The 24,865-nt window shown below is 34.8% G+C and overlaps 6 protein-coding genes across 6 annotated transcripts; all 6 read left to right on the forward strand.

The window, feature by feature from the left end:
- Positions 1–1,096: 1,096 nt before the first annotated feature.
- On the forward strand, positions 1,097–1,969 carry LOC114380270. Its single transcript, XM_028339274.1, has one exon. It carries the CDS (start codon positions 1,097–1,099, stop codon positions 1,967–1,969), a length of 873 nt encoding a protein of 290 aa, XP_028195075.1.
- Positions 1,970–3,512: 1,543 nt separating this feature from the next.
- On the forward strand, positions 3,513–4,634 carry LOC114378084. Its single transcript, XM_028336608.1, has one exon. It carries the CDS (start codon positions 3,637–3,639, stop codon positions 4,522–4,524), a length of 888 nt encoding a protein of 295 aa, XP_028192409.1. The 5' UTR covers positions 3,513–3,636; the 3' UTR covers positions 4,525–4,634.
- Positions 4,635–6,561: 1,927 nt separating this feature from the next.
- Positions 6,562–6,993, forward strand: LOC114380271. Its single transcript, XM_028339276.1, has one exon. The coding sequence runs from the start codon at positions 6,562–6,564 to the stop codon at positions 6,991–6,993; it is 432 nt and encodes a 143-aa protein (XP_028195077.1).
- A 1,666-nt stretch (positions 6,994–8,659) lies between these two features.
- Positions 8,660–9,805, forward strand: LOC114378047. The gene has a single exon (XM_028336556.1). The coding sequence runs from the start codon at positions 8,815–8,817 to the stop codon at positions 9,691–9,693; it is 879 nt and encodes a 292-aa protein (XP_028192357.1). The 5' UTR covers positions 8,660–8,814; the 3' UTR covers positions 9,694–9,805.
- Positions 9,806–11,261: 1,456 nt separating this feature from the next.
- On the forward strand, positions 11,262–12,375 carry LOC114378020. The gene has a single exon (XM_028336526.1). It carries the CDS (start codon positions 11,371–11,373, stop codon positions 12,265–12,267), a length of 897 nt encoding a protein of 298 aa, XP_028192327.1. The 5' UTR covers positions 11,262–11,370; the 3' UTR covers positions 12,268–12,375.
- Positions 12,376–21,648: 9,273 nt separating this feature from the next.
- LOC114378102 lies at positions 21,649–22,791 on the forward strand. Its single transcript, XM_028336642.1, has one exon. The coding sequence runs from the start codon at positions 21,707–21,709 to the stop codon at positions 22,559–22,561; it is 855 nt and encodes a 284-aa protein (XP_028192443.1). The 5' UTR covers positions 21,649–21,706; the 3' UTR covers positions 22,562–22,791.
- The last annotated feature ends 2,074 nt before the right edge of the window (positions 22,792–24,865 follow it).

Raw genomic sequence — 24,865 nt, forward strand, 5'->3', positions numbered from 1 at the left:
TCCTTCATGGATCTTAATAAATTCTGTTTCTTGGGGCCTTAGCCCCTTTGTTCACAAAAAAATAGTTGATGTTTGATTAATTTGTTTTCCAATTTCATTTTTTCCTTTCCTTTTTTATTTTTCTTCCCTTTCTTTGTCACTGCCCTAAGAAGTTGGTAAAGTGAATGTGGAAAATTATTGGCCAAGCAATATGCTAATATTTGTGTCAGCTTTTATTGCATGGGCATAATGCGTGTATGCATGCTGACAATGTGCCACTGTGTGCTTGCATGCGTTCGAACACCTTTTGATGTACGTCTTACTATGTAGGTAATGCGCCCGTGCAGGCAAATGAGGACAATTTCTTGAACTAAAGAAGGGGTTGAATTTGTAGAAAACACTATTTAAGAATTTTTATCCTTTTTAATGTGAATATGAAGGGATCCCAGTGTCCCGTTTATGTTCTGTACTTTGCTGTAGTATAGGATTCGCAATCACTGTCAAAATCCATGGTGGTTTAGGGTACAATCTAGCAACTTAGCAGCATGTTATAATCCTAAATATTTCAATCAAATGAATCAGGCATCTAGGCAGAGTGCATAACCAACCAGAAAGCAAAAGTAGCTGCAAACAATCTTGAATAGTAATAGCTTTCTGGTGTAGAAAGAAAAAAAATAAAAATTATTCGTTTAATACATATATTCGTGGTCTGGGGTTTGGGAACAAGAATCGAGCAGCACCTGATATAAGGAACATTTTCAGTGTATCCATCACACGCATGATGCGCCCTTTGATTTTATAAATCAGAGACCTGTTTAAGCTTAGGAATGCACTCATTTAGCCCCTTGTATGGCAGATTCCTAAGTTGGAAATTGGCAATGAGCTGGGAACCATGGTGCGAGGGAAGCAGTTCACAGACAGCACCAAGGTGTCCTAAACAACCATATCATGATGATGATATGATGATATTCTATGAGAACTTTGTGACACTTTTGAGAGGAGTATATTCCTCGTGTCTCCCCCAACAACTTGGCTATAAATTTATATATATGTAGCATATGGTAGCACCAAGTACATCATTGTAGCCTCACTTGTCTAAGAAAGGAATTTGACTGCAATGGCTGCGAACATGAAAACATCACTGCATAATCGCTCCAATAGTGTGCCCTCTGCACCTCACCCATTCATTTCACAATACGAAGAGCAATTGCACAGATTGAAGGCTTCTGAAGCCACCTCATCATCATCAATAAGCAGTAAATTTGATGGTTTGCATGCTTTGCATGAATACACTGATAAGATTCTTCAATTGCCAACCATACAACAAGCGTTGGCAAAAGAATCCTGCAAAACACAGGTTGATGAGTTACTAGAAGGGTCTTTGAGGCTCCTTGATATCTGTAGAGCCACCAAGGGTGTCCTGCTACAATCTACAGAAAGCAGAAATGGACTTCAATTAAGTGTTCGCAGGAGAGGGGGTGAAGCAGCATTCAAAGTTGAGGGTGGCAAATACATGTCATCAAGGAAGAAGGCAAAGAAGACTATTCAGAAGGCCTTAGAAAAAATCAAGGGATTTAAGAAGGGTCTTATCTTAACTTCCTCAAACACGGACAATGAGACACTTTCAATGATCAGAAACTTCAAAGAAGCTGAAGCTGCCACTCTGGTTCAACTAGAGTCTTTGTTATCTTTTATCTCTGGCTCAAGAGGGAAACCAAAAGAGAGAAGGTGGTTAATTGTCTCCAAGTTGATGCAGCCTAACAGAGTACACTGTGATTCTGATCAATCAAACACAAATGAATTTGAGGAGTTGGATAGAGTATTGCAGTCTCTCTTTCACAAGCCTTGCAGTAATATGTCTGTTGAGACTTTCCAAAACCATATCGAAAATTTGGAGTTGTGCATTCAGGGTCTAGAGGCAGGAATTGAGCGCCTTGAAAGGCAACTAATTAGGAAAAGAGTTTCCCTTCTTAACATCTATAATCACTGAATTCATTTTGACCTCATTGAGCATTGACTATGATATGAGTATCACATACTTGTACATGAATGTAACTAAGATTTTACAAATGATTATGTATTATCCAACACTCGAATTCTTGATGTTACGTTTATCCTTCTTTCCCCCACTTTCCCTCCTTTCCTCAAATAGATTGATATAGCTCCAATATATTATTTTTCTTTGGGGATAAATCTACTCTTGTTTGGAAACAAGTACTACAAAAGAGTTAAGGTGTTAAGAAGTTTGAAGCATTGATGTCTAAATAATTTGATTAATCAATCATTTAAGTTACCAAAAAAAACGTGTTTAATATGGTTAATAGGCTGTTTTTTCTTTTATCTAAAAAACATGTTATGGTCTAATTCAAACCTTCACGTTTCTAAGCATATTATCTCCAACCACGTTGTAGACTTAGTTCAAGTATTGAAATCCACACGGTGTTTTGGATGAATATCGAAGATGATTGAGTTGGTTGTTGAACACTAATCAAGATGTATTATTGCCTCAATTATAAATCATGGGCTCAAATTTCATTTGGTGAATGCAATGAACCATTTGATGCGTGGCTTCTTGTTTTTGAGGACAATTAAATCAATAAGCACTTTCTTTATGCTATCTTTCTACCTAATAGAAAAACAGCACAGCAAAATCCATAATACATTATCAACGCCAGAACTCAAATTGTGTTACAAAAAGAAATTATTTGACAATAATATTTCAGCAACTTCCACATAATTGATAATTCCTCACAATCAAGGAAAAAAATCCGTCACTTTCGTTGTACCTGATCCCTAGTTTGTGTTGGAGGATTTAAATTAATGACTTGCCAAATAAGTTGGTAAGACAAGGGATTGAAAACTCGCTAATATGGTAAGACAAGGGATCCCTAGTAATTATTTTCTGGGTATGGTAATTCATACCCAGAAAATAAGAGACTTCTTTGGTAAATTCTATTGATTCCACGTTCATACGAGTCAGACTACCATGAATAGGATAAGGAATTATAAAATATATACAAGGTGGTTACTATTGCATTGTAGCTGGGCAGGGTATCATAAGCTACATTCATGCATATACATAAATATCAACAAATTAATTATGACTTGGGAACACTGCATCAACATTATAATCCAGATATGACCAACCATAGATGTCTGAAGATTAAGAGATACCCCCCAAATAATTTTATTTATGTCTTAAACGAAATTGTTATTTATAAATAGAACTGCTTCCCCTCCTGCAGACAAATTCTGATTATAATGTTGATGCAGTGTTCCCAAATTGTTCCAGCTTGAATTTTTATATCTTGGATCTATAATGATGATGAAGATATGACAATGGTATCACATCTACAGCGGAAACAATATTCATGTGATTCCCAAAAATTAAAAATTGTAGGATGAGTTGTGAAGCTTGGTTCATGGGAAGCATTGAGCAAACAATGCTGTGGTAGCGTTAAAATGATAAGATCCAAATTAAGAATAGTTGAGTTGCATACCCACTTTGTGACATTTGAAAATAAAAATATTGTTCATGTCTATTCAATTAGTTTCATATATATACATAAGCACATACCAAATACTTGAGTACTAACCAGAAGTTTAGAACAACTTGTATTCTTAATCACTAAGCCGCCTCTTCTCTGAGAAGAAAAAATGGCAGCCATAGAAACAAACACAAAGAGCTCCCTGCATATTCGCAGCAACAGCTTGCCCTCCGCACCTCACCCCTTTACATCACAATTTGAAGAGCACTTGCACAGATTAAAGGATTCTAAAGCCATCTCTTCTTCAACATCATCTTCAATAAACTACAAACTCAATGCCTTGCAAGATTTGCATGAGTGTGCTGATAAGCTTCTCCTATTGCCAATCACCCAGCAAGCCTTGGCACGAGAGTGTAGCAATGAATGTGTTGATGAACTACTAGATGGATCTGTGAGGATCTTGGATATCTGTAGTACAATTAAAGATTGCCTACTGCAACACAAGGAAAGAGTGCATGAACTTGAGTCAGCTATTCGCAGGAGAAGAGATGCCGAGGCCGGATTCACAGTTTCGAGTGGAAAATACTTGGCATCTAGGAAGCAGGTGAAAAAAGCAATTCGGAAGGCCTTAGGAAATTTGAAAGGATTCAAGAATGAACTCATATTTGCTTCCTCAAACAAAGACAACGAGACATTGTCCATGCTTAGCTTCTTAAAAGAATCAGAACTAGTCACCGTGAGCTCATTAAAAGCCTTCTTGTTGTTTATCACTGGCTCAAAGGGACAATCAAAACAGAACAGGTGGTCAATAATCTCCAAGTTGATGCAACCAAATAGAGTGGGATGTGACTCTCAAGAGGCAGATACAAATGAATTTGAAAAGGTGGATGCTGCTTTGATGTCTCTCATCAATCACAAGTCTTCATCTATTGATAATTTTCAAAGCCATATGGAAAATTTGGGGATGTGCATTGAGAATCTAGAAGTAGGATTTGAATGCCTCTCAAGGCAACTAATTAGAACCAGAGTTTCCCTTCTCAACATCTTCAACCACTAGGCAAAGAAAAAAAGTTTTCCCCCATGACAAAGTCATGCTTGTAGACATATGTATAAAAGAAAAAAAGTTAACATGTATTGAGATATTTGATCATATGTCAATCTTTCTAACCCTCCATATCTCTCTTCTCCATTTTTACTCTTTGCTAGAGAACCATAATTTTTCTTTATTTTCCTTCCAGATTATTAGGTTTAGAATAACCCTGCAAGAGTTAAATAAGAGAAAAAAGTATTAAAAAAATAAAAATAGCTTGCCTCTCAAGACGAAATGAATAATTATCACAGGATGTGCACATTTCTTCTAAGAATTAATCATTCACGTTATTGCTTATTTACAAATTTTATTCCCAGTTTGATACCTATTTTTTCTTAAATTACTTGTAAATACCACACGTTTTATTTAAAGTTTTCTGTATTAAACTAATCTGTGACAACAACGGAGAAAACTATTGCAATGTGGGAGTGGCCGAGAAAAATTGTTCACAATTTTTTTTACAGCTTCAGCTATTCACACGGTTGCCTTTGATTAAAAAATACAGTTTGTGGGCGAGAAAACAAAAGAATCACGTGTGCATGAATCACTGATCGACTAATCAAAGACGTTGCTAAGATAACTTATTTTATCATTTCATGAACAATAAATCACACTGCAAATTAATCAAGAGTGACTAACTTTTTATTTGTTGATTTAATATTTTTAATCTAATAACCGAGACTGAACTTTGATTAGTATTGATATAAGAGATTTTTTGTCGTCTTATCATTTTCCATAGTCAAACTGTACAACACTAAGAAATATAGCATTGATTATTAGGACTTTGCAACATTGATAGAATATAATAAAAGTGTGCAATTTATCTATTTCCCTACTTGACATTGACAGGCTGTTGCATTCCTTGTATTTGAACACAATCGTTTGATCAACTTTTCCTTCTCAAAATTGTTGATTCAGAACGTTTTTTTTTTGGCATATGAGCGTGTACTTAAAGATTCAGTGGTTAATTGATGTAGGAAATTGAAAACAACGCACGAACATGGCCATCCAGGTATGACCAGCCACTGGCATCAGAAGATTGAAGATGGAAAAAGATTCCTTTTATCCTTGACTCATTTTTGTTGGCAGGCAAGTTGAGAATAATTGGTGTTACAAATAGAAACAGCTCCTCCTCCTACAGACAGAAGACTCAATTATGATGCTAAGTCCACAATGGCTCCTCTTTATATCCCCATCCCATCTATGCCAGATGCATTCATGTGATTCTCAAGTCAAATTTTGAAGGATGAGTTGGGAAGCTTGGTGTGTGGGAAACATGAACTAAACAATCCTGTGTGGCAGCTCCAAAAATGAAATCACAATAGACTTAGCATGCCAACTTGGTGACATTTCTAAAGAAAAATATTCTTCTTGTCTCCTTTGTTTCCTTTAACCTGATACCATCAAGAATTTCTTATGATTGCATGGGAACAGGTTCATCTTTGAAGTATTTTTCCCTTCCAATATTTTAATATATATGGATCAGAGACATGCCAAAATTTCATATTCTATAATTTACTTATCCAGAGTTCAGAACTAGTAAATATCATCTCCTAGAATTCTTTTTGCCAAGTAGAGAAGATGGCAGACAAATACAAAGAGTTCTCTGCATCTTCGCAGCAACAACTTGCATATTGCACCTCACCCCCTTGTGCCACAATTTGAGGATCATTCAAATAGATTGAAGGATTCTCAAGCCTTCTCTTCTTTGTCATTATGTTCATAAGCCAAAAACTCATTGGATTGCAGGATGTGCATGACTGCACTGATAAGTTGATCCAATTGCCGGTCACCCAACAATCCTTATCGTGACATTGCAGCGACAAATGGATTGATGAATTACTATAAGTGTCTCTGAAGCTCTTGGATGTCTGCAGTATAGCTAAATATTGCCTACTACAATCAAAGGAAAACATGTATGGACTTGAGTCAGCTTTTTGCAGGAGAGGTGCTGAAACTGGATTCACAATTGAAGGTTGAAAATACCGGGCATCTAGGAAGAATATGAAGAAGGCAATTCGAAAAGCCTTTGGAAGTTTGAAAGGAATCAAGGATGAGCAAATTTTTACCTCCTTAAACAAAGTCAATGAGACTTTGACCATGCTTAGCATCTTAAAAGAAGCAGAAGTAGTCACTGTCAGCTCATTAGAATCTTTGTTGCTATTTATCCCTGGCTCAAAGTGGTCAGTAATATCCAAGTTGATGCAGCCTAATAGAGTGGAATGTGATTCTCAAGAGTCAGACACAAATGAATTTGTAAAGGTGGCTGCAGCTTTGCAGTCTCTCATCAACCACATGCTTTCATCTATTGAGAATTTTCTAAGCCATGTGGAAAATTTGCATATTTGCATTCAGAATCTAGAAGTAGGAGTTGAACGCCTCTCATGGCAACTAATTAGAATCATACTTTCCCTTCTCAATATCAAAAATCACTAGTCTGAGAAAAACCAAATATGATTAATTTGAACACCCAAATCCAATTTTCCCCAAAGTGTCTAACAGTTGTAAAAAATGTATCGTAATAAGATCAGTTGTTCTGTTACTGAATATAGATTATCCGATCAAACTATAGTCACTTTTATTCTCCCTTTTCTTCCTTTAATATGATCCCACTAACATCTCATCTTTCAATTTTCCATTTTTTTCACACCCCAGCTTCAATTGAAAGAGGGTAAAATAAAGACTAGACTAAATATAAATACTCAAATTTATCTTCCAAATATTCAAGGGATATCAGGGTAGTCCTAAAAATTTTGTCTTTAAATTTAATTTGGACCTGCAATGTTTAAAATGAATATCATTTTCTCCCCATAATAATGTATATTTTGACATCAATTTAATCCCTAATTATGCTTGTTTCATATTACACGACAAAGAACTGAGTTGATGTAAAAAATCTATGAAAGACCAACTTGATGGTATCCCTAATTAATTATGCTTGTTTCATTTTAAAAAAAAAAACTTGATGATATCCCAGGTATCTTTGGAGGAGCAATTTGAGTGTTTAATTTCAAAACTATTTGTATTGAACAAGACACAACTCCATTTGTTGATGATGACCCTTCAACAAAACCACACTTTTCTCTTCAGAACATGTAAAACTGTGAAACTGTAAAGTGTAAACATCCTTTTCCTCTTCAATCAATGCTGATATGAGGAATGTTTTGATAGATTGGTGGGTGGATATTGTAGAGGAATACAATTTTGTTTCAGGTGCTCTTTATTTTTCTGTATCTTACATTGATTGGTGACTTGTTGGTCATGGGTTCGAATCCGGAAACAGCCTCTTTGCATATGCAAGGGTAAGGCTGCGTACAACATCCCTCCCCCATACCTTCGCATAGCGAAGAGCCTCTGGGCAATGGGGTACGAAGTTTTTTTTTACATTGATTGGTTTTTACTTTTTTTATGCCTGAGTGCTCTATGTAGACAGGCTCAAAGCCTACAACTACTAGATGTTTCTTTGTTGTTGCTAATTGTTTCATGAGTTCACCAATGTCTTCAAACTGCAACCATGTAATTGCAAAGCCAAGTCAACAACTGATCCATAAATAAGCAACTTAACAAAATATATACATGTTTTCTGATCTGCAACAGTGTATGTGACTAGACCAAAACAGGAAAGCCCTATGGAATAATTTATCACCTCCATTTAGGAAACAAAATAAAGTTTAATGTCTATGTTTCATACTGACCTGCATTGCATACTTCACTTCCAAGCAAGTTCCTTTTCATCAAATATTGTACAGTGCCTGCACGCACCCTCTTTGTGGTACGTGTGTCTTGCACCATTTTAGTTCATGTTTCATATCTGAAATTGAAAATTCATGTTGTCTTCAATTCAGCAGACAAGTTTGTAGACCCAGTTCTGTTTAAGAATAGAAGCAGTTACTCAACCTCCAGCAAAAGCTTCCATTACAACGCATGCTCCATGAAGTTAGAATTTTTTTATCTGCAACCTGCAAAAGATACCATTTTCAGACAACCATGTGATGCTCAAGTAAAAATATCTAGAAGTGAGTTGGGAAGCCTGGTGAATAGGAAGCACGGAGTAAACAATACCATCATGGATCTGAGATTCAAATCAAGATGCTATAATTGCTAACCCATTTTGTGACATCTAGGGAAAAAAATATTCTTCTTGTCTCCCTCAAGTCAATTGATATATTTGGAGCAGATGGGACTCAGACTTCAGAACAATTGTGCATATCATCTCCTCCTTCTATATCCCCATATTTTCTTCTCCAACAAGAGTAAATGGAAACAAGCACAAAGAACTCTCTTCACATTCGGTGCAACAGTTTACCCTCTGCACCTCACCCACTTGTATCACAATTCGACGAGCACTTGCAGAGATTGAAGGACTCTGAAGCCACCATCACTTCTTTGTCATCATCTTCAATAACCCAAAAACTAATTGGCTTGCAGGATTTGCATGACTATGCTGATAAGTTGCTCCAGTTGCCCACAACCCAACAAGCCTTTGGACACAAATGCAGTGACAAGTGGGTTGATGTCCTATTAGAAGGGTCTCTGGGGCTTCTTGATATCTGTAGTACAGCCCAAGATTGCCTCTTGCAATCAAAGGAAAGTGTTCACATGGTTCAGTCAGTAATTCGAAGGAAGTGCCCTGACACTGAATTCGCAGTTGAGGGTGGAAAATACTTGGCATCAAGGAAAAAGATGAAGAAGGCAATTCAAAAGGCCTTAGGCAATTTGAAAGGAATGAAAAATGAGTTAATGGATTCTTCCTCAAGCAATGATAGCGAGGTTTTGTTTATCCTTGGCATCTTAAAAGAAGCAGAAGCAGTCACCATGAGGTTGTTAGAATCTTTGTTGATGTTTGTCTCTGACACCAAGGGACAATCAAAGCAGAGAAGATGGTCAATAATCTCTAAGCTGATGCAGTCTGATAGAATGACTTGCGACTCTCAAGAATCAGAAACAAATGAATTTGCAAAGGTGGATACGACTTTGCAATCTCTCATCAGTCACAAGCCCTTATCTATTGAAAATTTTCACAGCCATATGGAAAATTTGGAGACATGCATTGAGGATCTAGAAGTAGGTGTTGAACACCTTTCAAGGAAACTCATTAGAACAAGAGTTTCCCTACTTAACATCTTCAGCCACTAGTTAGAGAACAAATCTAAGTGTCGAACCGAAGTTCAATTTTTGTCCCTCAGTTGTACATAGATGTGATTAAAAGTTGATATTAAATACAATATTACCAAAGGATCAAACTATAGCCAATTTATCTCTCTCTCTCTCTCTTTTTCCTTTCTTTCTTTCTTGCTTGCTTTCTTTCTTTCTTTCATTCTTTATCTGTTGAGAATTTTCTCTGTCTTTCTTACTTGCTTTCTTCTCTTTCTTTCTTGTTTGCCTTTTCACTTTCTTTCTTTCTTTCCTGCTTACTCAATTTCATTCTTTCTTTGCAAATTCTTGCCTATATGTCTGAATTGTGTTTGCTTGATTGAATGGACAGAAGAAAGTGAGTCCCAAAGTTGTATATAGATGTGAATTTTTCTGATTCTTTTTTCCCCTTACTAAGTGTCTTTCTTTCTTTGGAATTTCTTTCCAAAAATTGTGGTTGTTTGATTTAATGGATAGAAAAAAGTGAGAATGTGAAATTTAGAGCAAGCTTCAAAGTGAAATTGTATTTTTTTTTCTTGATTTAGTTGTACTGATAAGTATGAAGTTATATTGATTTGAAAATTTTCATTTTCTCACTTGTCAGGTACTCATCCAAGCATATCTTCAGGAAAAATAAGGTAAAATAAACCTTTTTTTTTAACTGTAATGCATAAACAACCCAATGGCCGATGCCTGATATACCAAGTTGCCGACTAAAGTTGAATGGAGAGGAGTCCTATAGAATAATATTTTTTTTCTTCTTTAATCCCGCTATAAATTGTATAACCCATTTCAAATCCAGTATTTCGGGATAATCGATCACGTTGTTTCCATTCCTATCTCTAAATGAAGATTTATTTCTCATTTCACTATTTCAGCAATAAAAAAGTAAAGAAAACGAAGGATAGATGAGGCTGAGTAGCATAATACAATAATTACGTAATCAGCAACCCCTCCATATCAATTATTATGCCCACATGGGATTCAAAGTCAGTTAGAAATTGAATCCATAGCCCACTTGCCAAGATTACAATTTTACAAATGCAATTAGGTTGATGATTAAACAATTATCAAAACTAAGTGTCTGCACATGTTCTTTTATTTCATGTGCTGAAATTCAATGAACAACGTGATTTTTGTCTTCCTGTAACGAGGGAAAAGCCAATTTAGTTGTCACTTTTTAGTACCTTATATGATTCATTATTAAGTTTCCTGTGTTCCGAGCAGTTGCTAATCTGTACAACAGTTCATTTATAATCCGCAAGTGATTCATGTCAAACTGATGGTTTGCATTTAAAGTTATTCTATTTGCAAAAGACAATTTTATACCTGCATTTATTGCAATGAAGAAAGACCAATCAATCAGGCAATGCCACTCGTGAGTTTAATGCTTGATAACACCAATATAGATGACTGCAAGCGTGTGTTAAGAGGAAAAAAAAAAAAAGTCCTGAGTTGTAGTGTTCCTATGCAAGAGACATTGCATTAACATTACTGAGATTTTCGATAAATCTGAATCTGAATCAGTTAGCCCTTTTTGGATTTTTGTTAATATTTGATTCCTTCTGTCTCCTGAATTCCCAATATATATTGAACTAATCTCAGTGGAAGGAAAGGTATATCCAAAGACTTAATTGTAAAGAGTCAACCTCGAACAAAGCCTTTCTCTTCTCTCAGAAAATGGCATTCACTCCCTTTAGCCCAAAATCTCATCACCAATCTCGCTCAAAGAGCCTTCCCTGTAGACCACACCCTCTTATTCTACAATGCAATCAACACTTGGGAAGTTTAGAGGCTTCAGCTTCTGATAATTCAACTTCCTCTTCATCATCATTGTTCAGACACAAACTAACTGGCTTGCAGACTTTGCACGATTGCATTGAAAAGCTGGTCCTACTGACTCTTACTCAAGAGGTACTAGTCCAAGAGCGTCAAGAGAAATGGGTAGATGAGCTTTTGGATGGATCTTTAAGGCTCCTAGATGTATGTACTGTAGCAAAGGATGCTCTACTTCACACAAAGGAATGCGCACGTGAACTTCAATCGATTATGAGAAGAAAGAGGGGAGGTGAAATGGAGGTGACAGCTGAGGTTAGGAAATTTTTGGCCTCTAGGAAGGTAGTAAAGAAGGCAATCCTAAAAGCGTTGGAGAATTTGCAGGCAACTGTGAAGAAAGCAAAATTCTCTCCAAGCAACAAGGACCACCCAACCGCAACCTTGGCTAGCTTGTTCAAAGATGTGCTAGTAATCACTCTTTCCATATTGGAGTCACTGCTGAACTTCATCTCTGGACCAGCACAATCCAAACCAAGCAAATGGTCTTTGGTTTCCAAACTAATGCACAACAAAAAGGTTACTACCACACAAGAATCAGATCCGAATGAATTTTCCAATGTAGATGCTGCATTGCTATCGTTTGTGTTTCACATGACAAGAAAGTCAGACAGTGTCAGTCATTTGCAGAACCAACTGGAAGATCTAGAGTCAGTCATTCAAGACTTTGTGGAAGGACTTGAAACTCTTTTTAAACGTTTTATCAAAATTAGAGTTTCCCTTCTCAACATCCTCAATCACTAATTGTACATGGGTGGGAATGTTTTGTAATTATGTCAAAGAAATTGGCATCTAATATACAGTTTTAGAAGAATATCTTTCTCTACTCTTTTTTTTCATATGTTGATTATTTCCTCGGTAACTCTTTCTTTGTGAATATGACTAGCATAATTTTTGCATTTTAATGCATTTTCCATATCAAATTGAAAAGCATTTTCCATATCATATCTAATATGGCTATCAGACAACAGTGGTGTTTTTAATTTTTCCTGCATCCTTTTGTACTGTTAGTCCCATGGTTAAATGATCTTGTATCGTTGATTTTGATAATTACAAACCCTTAAGTAAAGTGCTTATAGCCTTTAGTGCATCCAGTTTCTTTTAAATTTCTCATAGCACTATTTGTTGGAAAATATTTTGTCTTTCATATATGATGAATTGATTTAATTACTTATTATTATAGTTAATTGCTGGATAATGAAGAGCTGTTATGGAATAATAATACAATTGTTACTATAGCTATAATAAGCATTTTATTGTTATTAATGGAGGAACTGATGAGGGCTGTTATAGTATTGGTCTTGCCTATAAATTGTCTTTGATATTCCATTGATTCACACACTTCAAAAAAGACAAAGATTAGAAAATTTCTCTCTATGTATAAATGCTTATATACTCTACATTTTTACCTGTAAGAAAGCATATTATATAGAGTTTGATAACAATAGATACAAGAGGTATGCTTTTTGTGTACGTTTTTACTTACTGAATAATTTATTCATGTTTATATCATGAACTAAGATTTTAAATTTCTTACACTATTGTGATCAGGGTGTTTGAAGAGGTCACTATCTCCTTTGCCCGTACAAAATCATTCCCTTACAACCAAATACTCCATGTTGTTACATCAAAGATAACTTAAGAGATCTCCATGCTTATGGAGGAAGGTGTTTCAAATAATCCACTCTCTTCATATCTAGAGTTTTAGACTGAAAAAAAAATCTTCATTAGTAAGATTATTATTAGCCATATTTGGGAGCATGAACAACAATCTCTATTAAGCTATAGTCTGAATTCTTGCTTCCACTTTTATTTCACAATTAGAATAAGGATAAAATGATATTGAAGACATAATCTGTAACATTGAAATATTAATGGTTGATACTGATAATTGTTTGATGAGTGAGATGCCAAAGAAACTTCATATCCCTAAAGTTTCCAATCTTGTCTAGCTCCAAATATGCATTAAAAAACTCCTTTTCAATCAAAGACTCAAGAAAAGAAGACTTAGGCTGCATAAACCTGTAAGTAAATATATTGTTAACTGTTAGAATACAAGTGTGAGGTGAAGTCCCAAGTAAAAATGAAAAAGTTGAACACCATATAAGTGAAAAGAAGACTTATAAACATGAACCTTAAAATTTTAGGTTAAGGTGTAGACGTGTAGTATTAGGTTTTCTTATATCAATTATATGGTTACTCATGCCTATTGATGTAAATATGACTCAATTTCCCAACCTTAACTCTCCATTTTAATGTATATCGTCCTACGTATACCAATTACAATGAACTTTGCAATCACAAACAATATGATAAAAATGGCAAGAAAGAGTGAGTGCATGATTTTTGAGCTGTCCTTGTTAATTTTCAAATCACAGGATCAAAAGAAAAGGCAACAATAAATTACTAATGACCTCCACTTGTGAAAAAAGAATATTCTGAAGAAAAAAATAATGTGAAATTCAGAAAACCAATTTGAATTCACAAAAGAAAAAGCAAACCAATTTGCATTAATTAGTTATTCACGTGTTAATGAGACAAGTAACTTACAACCTACAAAATGGTAGCAGAAGGGGATTAACTAATATGTATTGAGCTGGGGATAGTGCATAAACATTGGCACCAACAAGTGACCGATATATTAGTATCTGAAGATGAAGAGTCCTCTTGTCGTTAATCTGTCCTGTTGTAGGTAGACAAATTCATAGACTGAAACTCATTTATGTTAGGCAACAGCTGCTCTCATCCTCCAGACAAAAGCTCCCATTACAATGCATGCATCACACAGCATGAACTATTATATTGTCAAGATATTCCACTTTGCAAGAACCCATGTGATTCCCAACTCACAAGTAAAAAATTGAGGGATGAGTTGGAAGCATGCTGTATAATGGGGAGGATGCTGAGATTCAAATCCAGATGATATAATTGCATACTCATCGGGTGACATTTGAGGGGAAAAAAAGTTCCACTTGTCTCCCATAATCTATTAATCTGTTTCTTCATTTGCTATCTATAAAGCAAAAGCCAACCACAACAAGTCAGGCTTTGAAACAAACTCTACACATTACCTTCCAGCCATCTGTTTCCTAACAAGAAAAAATGGCAGCCATTGAAAATAAAACTCAAAGCTCTCTACATCTTCGAAGCAACAGCTTGCCCTCTGCGACTCACCCTCTTGTATCACAATTTGAGGAGCATTTGCAAAGATTGAGAGGTTCTGAAGACACTTCTTCATTGTCATCATCTTCAGTGTGCCACAAACTTAATGACATGCTTGATTTGCATGACTACACTGATAAGTTGCTTCAATTGCCTATCGAACAAGTCTTGGCACAAGAGTGTGAGATACATTTGTTGACTGTAACACCCTATTTTTTCATAAATAAATTAAAAAGAATTTTTGTTTATAAATAAATAAAATTTTAGATAAAATAATGAGATTTTTATAATTAAATAAATAAAGAAAATAAATTTATTAATTAAAATAATGATCTGAAGAAAAATAAAAAAGATATTTTATTTAGAAAATAAAATAGAGTTCATTTTTATAAAATAATAAAAATAAAGAAAAATAAAGTAAATAATAGACTGAGAGTATGCTAGCTATAAATAGAGACATATGACATTAGTTTCAAGATTGACGATGTGTCTTTACACTTTCTCTTCCTCTCAAATTCGTTTTCCCTTCTTCTTTTCCAAAACCCTCTCTTTTTGCCGCATACACTCAATCCTGTCTTAGTAAAACAATAATCCCGGATTTATTAAACATTGGATCATCGTGAAATTTGAAATGGTAGTTCAGAACTTAATCTCACACACACCCACCATTTGGATTTTTGAGGTAATGTTTATGATGGAAGAAATGTCCCTCCCACTAAGTTTTCTTTTTCACGCAGATACCTAAAACCTGTTCCAGAAAAGCTACGATCCCGGACTTGTCAACCGTTGGATCATCGTGAAATTTGGACACCACCTTCGAAATCCATTTTCACATATTCTCACCGTTGGAATTTGCGAAATAATATTTTTGCATAGATAAATTAGTCTCGCACGTTGACAGTAAAATAGAGGTTACAATCTCTTCCTTTTCTCTCTAACGCTTGAAAACCCTAACAGAAGTTTGAGGAATCTTAGGGAACTGTTAGAGACGCCACTATTACTGTCGGACTACACACATGAGCATGTGTAAGGATCCTTAAGGGATCAAATTGGGATTTATTTTGGGATATTTATTATATTGTAATTCTTCATGTATAATTATAACTGCCAGATTGTTATATTGAGATCATGAAATTGTGTGTAAGTGATAAATTGAATATATGATGAATTGTGAGATAACATATTGCATTGAGATCATAATATTGTTATTGAGATTGAGTATAAGTGCAAATTATAGTTGAACATATGTTAATTTATGAGATACACGTAAACATGTGATGGTGAATTGTGACATTATGAGATGTTAAATTGTGGACATGAGATTTGATTGTGAATAAGTGTGTGGTTAACACTTGATGTGACCATATTTATGTTGTGAGATGTGAATTATACAATAATCCGACTGGTTTGAGTGCTCCTTTAAGTCTATATTGATCCCATATGATTGGAGCATTCTCATAAAACAGAGTGACCCTGACTGATTACCTTATGATTTTACTTAATGAGAGTGACCTGACATACTCGTTGTGTGGTGTGTCTTGTTATATACTCCTAAGTGTCCCAATGTGGTTTTTCACTAACATGGTACCACATTGTATAAAGGCTTGAGTCTTAATATAATTGTTGCATAACGCCTGTTAATTGTTTATTATGAAATTAATGAGTGTTATTACGTCTTAACGTGAGTGTGTGATCCATGTGTAATGTGATTGATGATTGAAAAATAAATTTTAAATGATAAAGTAGTGAAGTGACGTTGATTGTATTAAGTTGAACTATGTTATAAATACTTCTATAATTTATTTTGATCATATCTTTGTTTATTTGTATTTTTTTTAGAAATGTTATAACTCACTCCATGTGTATTATTTGTCTTTAGATCCTGTGATGATCTCGAACCTTGTGTTCATGGGAGCAGATAATTAAGTGGATAACTTTAAAGAATCTCGTGTTAGAGGACGCTCGGATACAATACACTGATACGATATGACATTGGGGATGAGTTTTATTTTAATTGCATGATGTTATTTTATTTTACCTCACTGATTTAACAAAATTTCTTTTGTAAACTTTGATGGTCTTGTTCTGAGTCGGATATGTTTTTAATAAATGTTAGTTGATAACAGTGAAGTGAATGTGAATCTTTTACTCACGTGAATTTATTTATGTATTTTTATATGTTTAATTTATTTATATGTATGTCGGAGCAGAAGGTGTCACATTAACCACTTACTAGAAGGGTCTCTTAGGCTCTTGGATATCTGTAGTAAAGCTAAAGAGTGCCTTCCGCAATCAAAGGAAAGCATGTGCGACTTATAGTCAGTCATCCCAAGAAAGAAAAACAATGAAACTGGATTCACGGTTGAAGTTGCAAAATACTTAGTTGTGAGAAAGAAGATGAAGAAGAAAATTCGAAAGGTCCTGGAAAATTTGAAACAGAAGGACAACAACACTTCACCAATGCTCAGCTTCTTAAATGAAGCAGAAGCTATCACCCTGAGCTCATTAGAACAATTGTTACGGTTTATCTCTGGCCCAAAAGGACACTCAAAGCAAAGCAGATGGTCAGCAATTTCCAAGTTGATGCAGCCTAAAAGAGTAATTTGTGATTGTGACCCTCAAGAATCAAACACAAATCAATTTGAAAAGGTGGATGCAGCTTTGCAGTCTCTCATCAGTCACAAGCCTTCGTCTGAGAATTTTCATAGCCATATGGAAAATTTGGAGCTGTGCATTCAAGATCTAGAGATAGGAGTTGATTGCCTCTCAAGAAAATTAATTAGAAACAGGGTTTCCCTTCTTAATATCGTCAACCACTAATCATAGTGTCTATATGATTTTTGTGCACTCAATTCTCCCCCATGAGTGTCACACAACTATACATGAATGTGATTAAATCTGTTTATATTTTACTGAATACATACTATTATTTAAGGATCAAACTATTGTTACTTCAGCTTCCATCTATTTTGTCCGGTTCCCTCAACATTTCATCTTTCATGTTCCCTTTTTCTTCCAAATGGTCACCATTAAAATAAGTGAAAGGAAAGAGACGATAAAACATTAAACAAACTTTTTCACTTCTAGAGTCACAAAAGCAACTGCTCAGTAACTTTTTCTGTTTATTTAGTCCACCTACAGATGTTAACTCTATTATTTATTTTTCGTCATGTTACATGTACCGATGCCATGTTGCTAATCACATCTTTTAATCAAGTTTTATTTCTTCTTTCTGGGAAAAACAGAATTAAAGGATGAAAGAGAAGTAGGAGGAGTAAAATATATAATTTAAAACTTCTGCAAATCAAGTGCTGAACCCACAGGATACTCAAGGTCAATGTGAATGCATATCCTAGCTGTTAATCATACAACTGCCATGAGGTTGATGATTAAATCAAAACCTAATGCCTGCACATGTTCTCAAATTTTATATTCTAAGGATAATGAAAAATAAGCTAGTTGTGTTCATGTAAAGAGGACAAGTGAATTAGCATATTATAACCAAATATAACTAACGTGGATGTATACTAATATTGATTAATTAGTTGAAATGGAATTGGGGACATCACAAAACATAACTATCATTTTGAGATTGACAGCTAGGATATGTATTTTAAATTATTAGATACGTATGCTTTGCAGTGTCCCCAATACCCCTAGTTCAGTTCTTATATCATCATTAGCAACCTGCAAAGATGCTATAATTTTCAATAAATTGTCCGTGTGATTAGTAGGTTATAGAATTGAAGGATGAGTTGGAAGATTAATGCATGAGAAGCATCGAAAGGAAACTGACATATATAATTGCACACTCATTAGGTGACATTTGAGTGAAAGCACTCCCATTCTGCTCATTATCATACCCGCGTGAAATGAATGGGTCCTGTCATCAGCCCAAAAGAAAGCATAGCAACCAACTTGAGGCCTCTTCTTCCCACACTCTCTAAATATCACCTTACACCCCCTTTAACTTTAAAATAACTCACTCGTCAGTCTAACCCTCCTTCCCTTCCCATGTATTCTAGAATGAAGGTTTTCCATTCTAGAATGCCTAATCTGTAATTTATCACAACGCATGTATTCTAGAACAGGCAATCTGGATTGTGTCATGGACTGGGAAATTATAAGGTTTGCAATTTTGTGATGTTCTAGATCATATGATTCATCATATTATTGTATCTCTTTCAGAATAGGTGTTTGGAAATGTCACAACTAATCCAAATCCAAAATTTATCACAACACATGTATTTCAAAACAAGCAGTCTGGATATTCATTAGATTTGTTATGGATTGGGAAACCCCTAAGGCTTGGATTTCTTAGAAGGTTACAAATCACATGATATGTAATATTATTGTATCTCTTTTGGAATAAGTTATTTGGAATGCCACAACTAATCCATAAGGTGTTCCAGACACAGTAATATCACAAATCATGTGATCTGGAACCTCCACATAAATGCAAACTTTATGGATTTCTCAGTCTGTAACACAACATTCTTTCTGGAATGGGTATTCTAGAAAGAATACATCACAAAAAAAAAAAATCATGCCTATTAGACAACTTAAAAAAAATAAGGATGTGCTTGGAGGACAACGTGCAACGACTTTGGAGATTTAAGTTTATTTTAAACTTAAAAGGTGGTGTACGGTGAGATATATGGTTGCAGGAAGATAGAGTGCCAACCTAGCCCATGCCTACTAACATATGCTCCTCAGGCCAGATCCTGATCGAACTAGCCTTTGTTGCCTTGTTTTTTCGCCCGATGGATCTGAACTTGAGATCCAAAAAGAATTAAATAAAAAAGTTAAGATTAGAGTTGCCCTTCTTAACATCCTCAATCAATAGTTAAGATTATCTAAGGCATCCAACTTTTGTAATGTATATAGAAACATGGAAACAATTTACTCAAATTTTGGTTGCAGTATCCTAATTGAGCAATGATCCTTTCGTGACTCATGTTATTTCATGACAACACTTTGAGTACGTATCATTAGAAAGTGGCATTAATTAAATTTCAAGTATGCTAAGCTTTGATTTGACTTTTTTAAACTGAGAAAGTGTGTAAAGTTAGAAAGTAGCGATATTAAGGGATACCTGAACATGGTGATTGAACTCTTTTATTATAATAAACTGTTATTTCAAATTCGAATGTGTAGGATGCACCTTTATATTTTAATCTGAACTTTCAAATGGATGCAACAAAGTAAGATTATTTACAAGTAAGTGGAAACCATTGCATCAACAGCAACAATTTTGGGTTACAGTGTTATTATATAACATGGAGAAAATAGTTGAGGTGGATCCGTTGGAAAGTCTCACATCGCCTACATCAATTCTTGGGATATAACTTATATATCTGTTATGCTATTCACTTAATTGATTTTAAGATCAAATCTAACATGGAATCAAAGTGTATAGCCCATCTTGGTGAGTTTGTGTAATATCTGAATTTATATTCTAATTATTTGTCCTTTAGTCATAGGAACCTTGTTTTGAAGGCTTCTGAGCTAATCGACAACTTGTTAATAAGTTGGTTATTTAGGAAAACTTGCCATTGATCACTTTGGCAAAAAGTAATGGTCAATATCTAGAAGTTTGCTGACTGACAATATAATCAACAAAATCATCCACGGAGGTTGAAGTAAGAAAAATGGAATCCAACATCTTAAGATCAATTCATTTGTAAATTCTATAGCCAAGTCCTAAATTAAGGAAAGTATTCAATGCCAGTTCTGACACATTTTTTAGGCTTTCATTGCTTAATTTTTGTGTGCTTCTGTTAGAATTGAGACTTTTCTTGTTATTTTGGTATTAAAATATGTTGCTGTTATGTTTCTGATATAACTTAGTATTAGTCAACATGTAGTAGATGAAATTGAATGAAAGACCTTGTTTTAAGGGGGTGGTTAGGCTAAGTCAGTATGGGGTGTGTTGTGTAGCTTGTAACTTTGTATTTTCATCGACTACAAGTCACCTATGTATGCTGGAAAAACCAGAACGAAAATATATTTTCTATCTTCCACCATTTCCTGCTGGTTGTGATCTTTCTTTTATGCTTTCTTCTCCCACTTCACTCATGTTCAGTTTTTAGTTTCTTACTTTAACAGCTTCTCAATTTGCTTCAAAATATCATAATCTTCTTCAAGCAATTTCCAGGTTCTCAGCTAGAAATTCCAAAGTAGCTCGTTCGAATGCAATTCTAAGAAAATTAAGGTACAATAAGGTTTAAATTTAAATGATTACAAAGAAAAAGAAGGTATTTGCAACCATAACCCATTAGGAATTTCACTGATGATTGAAGTAAAATTTTGTATTTGACTTTGATGGAAATTGAAAGCAGGGAGTTCAGGAAAAGAAGGTACTTGAAAGCAGTGAGTACATGATTTCTGAGCCGTCCTTGTTAATTTCCTGATCACAGGATCAAAAGAAAAGGCAACCAGAAATTAGTACTCACCTCCATAAGGGAAAAGGAATATTTAAAAAAAAAATAAAAAATAATGTGCACTTTAGCAAACCAATTTGCATTAATTATTTTTGGAGGCGTTAATGAGACAGGCAACTTATAACATGCAAAATGGTAGCAAATAAAGATTAATTAATAGGTAATGATCTGGGGACACTGCATAAACATTGCCACCAAGAAGTGACCAACATATTAGTATCTAAAGATGAGGAGTCCTCTTGTTGTTAATCTGTCCTGTTGTAGGTAGACAATTTCATTGACCGAAAGACAATTATGATAGACAATAGCTCCCATTACAAGCATGCATCACACAAGTAAAATATTGAGGGATGAGTTGGAAGCATGGTGCATAATGGTGAGGATGCTGAGATCCAAATCAAGATCATATAATTGCATACTCAATAGGTGACATTTGAGGGGGGAAAAATTCCTCTTGTCTCCCATAATATGTTACTTTTCATTTGCTATATATGAAGCAAAAGCCAACCACAAGAAGTCAGGCATTGAAGCAAATTCTACACATTACCTTCTAGCCATCTGTTTCCTAAGAAGAAAAAATGGCAGCAATTGAAAAGAAAACACAAAGCTCTCTGCATCTTCGCAGCAACAGCTTGCCCTCTGCAGCTCACCCTCTTGTATCACAATTGGAGGAGCAATTGCAAAGATTGAGGGGTTCTGAAGCCTCTTCTTCATTGTCATCATCTTCAGTGTGCCTCAAACTTAATGACATGCTTGATTTGCATGACTACACTGATAAGTTGCTTCAATTGCCAATGGAACAAAAAGTCTCGGCACAAGAGTGCAATGATAGATGTGTTGATGACCTACTAGAAGGGTCTCTTAGGCTCTTAGATATCTGTAGTACAACTAAAGATTGCCTTCTGCAATCAAAGGAAAGCATGTGCGACTTAATGTCAGTCATCCGAAGAAAGAAAAGCAATGAAACTGGATTCGCGGTTGAAGGTGTGAAATACTTGGCTGCGAGGAAGAACATGAAAAAGCAAATTCGAAAGGTCCTGCAAAATTTGAAGCAGAAGGACAACAACACTTCACCCATGCTCAACTTCTTAAATGAAGCAGAAGCAATCACCCTGTGCTCATTAGAACAATTGCTACTGTTCATCTCAGGCCCAAAAAGACACTCAAAGCACAGCAGATGGTCAGCAATATCCATGTTGATGCAGCCTAAAAGAGTAATTTGTGACTCTCAAGAATCAAACACAAATGAATTTGAAAAGGTGGATGCAGCTTTGCAATCTCTCATCAGTCACAGGCCTTCATCTATTGAGAATTTTCGTAGTCATATGGAAAATTTGGAGTTTTGCATTCAAGATCTAGAGATAGGAGTTGATCAGCTCTCAAGAAAATTAATTAGAAACAGAGTTTCCCTTCTCAACATCTTCAACCACTAATCATAGTGATAGTATCTGTATGATTTTTGGGCACTCAATTTTCCCCCGTGGGTCACACAACTGTACATGAATGTGATTAAATCTGTTTATATTTTACTGAATACATATTATTTAAGGATCAAACTATTGTAACTTCAGCATCAATCTCTTCTTTCCAGTTCCTTTGCTTACCTTCAACATCTCATCTTTTAATTTCCCTTTTTCTTCTGAAATTTCACCATTAATATAAGTGGAAGGAAACAGAAGATAAAACAGTAAACATACTTTTTTCTCTTCTAGATTCAAAAGATTAAAAGCAACTGCTCAATGACTTTTTTCTTTTTTAGTCCACCTATAGATGCTATAGTCTATTGTTTATTTTTCATTCGTGGACATGTAACAGGAGTCAGGAACTGATGCCATGTTGCTAATCATATCTTTTAATCAAGTTTTATTTCTTCTTTCTGGGAAAAATAAAATGAAAGGATGAAGGCATATCCTAGCTGTTAATCTTACAACTGCCATCAGGTTGATGATTAAATTTAAATCAAAACCTAATGCCTGCACATGTTCTCAAGTTTTATATGCTAAAGATAATGAAAAATAAGCTGGTTGTGTTCATCTAAAGCGGACAAGTGAATTAGCATATTATCATAAAAAATGCTATTACAAAATGTGGAGTTAACATGCATGTATACTACTAATATTGATTAATTAATAGATATGGAATTGGTGACACCTCAAAACATATCCATCGATTTGAGATTGACAGCTAGGATATGTATCATAAATAAATAGATATATATGCTTTGCAGTATCCCCAATACCCCTAATTCAGTCCTTATATCAGCAACATGCAGATATGCTATTTTTCAATAATCTGTCCGTGTGATTTGTAAGTGTGATCATTATGCAAGTGGGGAGAAAACAATAAGTATTGAATGGGAAAGCATCCCTTATAGGAGACATTACGCTATCATTTCTTTGATATGTATATAGATTTAAAATTAAATTAATTAAAACTCACAGAGATTTGTTTAACATGAGATTTATTGTGTCCCCTGTATCCATATTATATCTTGAGCAAAGGCCTATTCACGCGTCCAATTCCATAGATCCAACACTTGTGCTACTAAAAAAAGTGTTGTCTTGAGCACCTAACATTGAGTTTATTTTTTGCAATTGATAGTATATTGCAGCACCTAACATTGAGTTTGATGATGTCTTGAGCAGTGGACATAAGAGATGCACAATGAAATACTATTTGCTTTTTTGAAATTAATTGCCAAAATAGTATTTGCCGATCGTGCGTTATTGCATATTAATTAAGACAAGCAATGTGTCAGGGGATTCCTTGTGGGAGACATTGCACTAACATTAGATTCAAATCTTGATTAATTAGCACTCATTGATGTTTGTTTAAGAAGAGACTCCTTGCATCTTCAGTTAATGCCCATTATGTGTTCACGTGGCAGTGGAAGGAAGTTAGATTCACATACTCAATTCTTACATTCATCTCAAGTGTTGTCTTCTTTGAACACAAAAACCTCTTCTTGAGTCTTGACTACACCCCCTCATTCTACAATGCAATGAGTATTTGGACAAGTTAAGAGGTTCCCATGAAAACTCTTCTTCAACCTCATTGCTAAACCATAGATTATAGAAGGCATGCAGAATCTGTATGCATGTGTTGAAAATTGTGTCCACTTCTCCTCACCCAAGAAGCTCTTTTCCATGAACTTCAAGAATCTTGGGTAGATGAGGTTTTGGAGTTTGGATGGATCTTTAAGACTCCAAGAGTTGCCAAAGATGTTCAGATTATTTATTTATGAATCAACATTAATTAATTATTTAAAATAATCTCTTGGAATTATTAAATATAATAATTATAGAGGATTTTAATTTAAGGATTAAATATATTTTTAATTCCTATAAATATAAAGATTTTAAATTTTAGTCTTTCAATAATAAACTGTCTCATTTTAGCTTCTCATTTTTTTCAAAATGTATCATGTGTAGTTTATGACTGGTCTATAACTGGTCTATATTGGTTCCTCATTTTTTTTAAATGTATCAGGTGTAGTTTCTGACCTTCACAAAAAATTGTCCCAAGTCCCTCTTTTTTAAAACGTGTCATGAAAGGTAAGTATCTATCGAGTGTCTATATTTTCTGAATCGAATATTTAATTTAGATGGTAGGCACGAAGCTCAGACCTCACGTTCCTAACCATTAGACAGTTTTATATTAACTGAGATGAAACAGAGACACAGGCTCGGGCTCCACTTCACCTCCCTTCTTTTCTCTCACACGTCTTTAGCTTTTAT

Source organism: Glycine soja, chromosome 12 (assembly GCF_004193775.1).
Source record: "Glycine soja cultivar W05 chromosome 12, ASM419377v2, whole genome shotgun sequence".
NCBI lineage: Eukaryota > Viridiplantae > Streptophyta > Magnoliopsida > Fabales > Fabaceae > Glycine > Glycine soja.

What these genes read in the sequence shown, in the direction of transcription:
- LOC114378047 (XM_028336556.1), top strand. Translation starts at nt 8,815, where the DNA reads ATGGAAACAAGCACAAAGAACTCTCTTCACATTCGGTGCAACAGTTTA.
- LOC114380270 (XM_028339274.1), top strand. Translation starts at nt 1,097, where the DNA reads ATGGCTGCGAACATGAAAACATCACTGCATAATCGCTCCAATAGTGTG.
- LOC114378020 (XM_028336526.1), top strand. Translation starts at nt 11,371, where the DNA reads ATGGCATTCACTCCCTTTAGCCCAAAATCTCATCACCAATCTCGCTCA.
- LOC114380271 (XM_028339276.1), top strand. Translation starts at nt 6,562, where the DNA reads ATGAAGAAGGCAATTCGAAAAGCCTTTGGAAGTTTGAAAGGAATCAAG.
- LOC114378102 (XM_028336642.1), top strand. Translation starts at nt 21,707, where the DNA reads ATGGCAGCAATTGAAAAGAAAACACAAAGCTCTCTGCATCTTCGCAGC.
- LOC114378084 (XM_028336608.1), top strand. Translation starts at nt 3,637, where the DNA reads ATGGCAGCCATAGAAACAAACACAAAGAGCTCCCTGCATATTCGCAGC.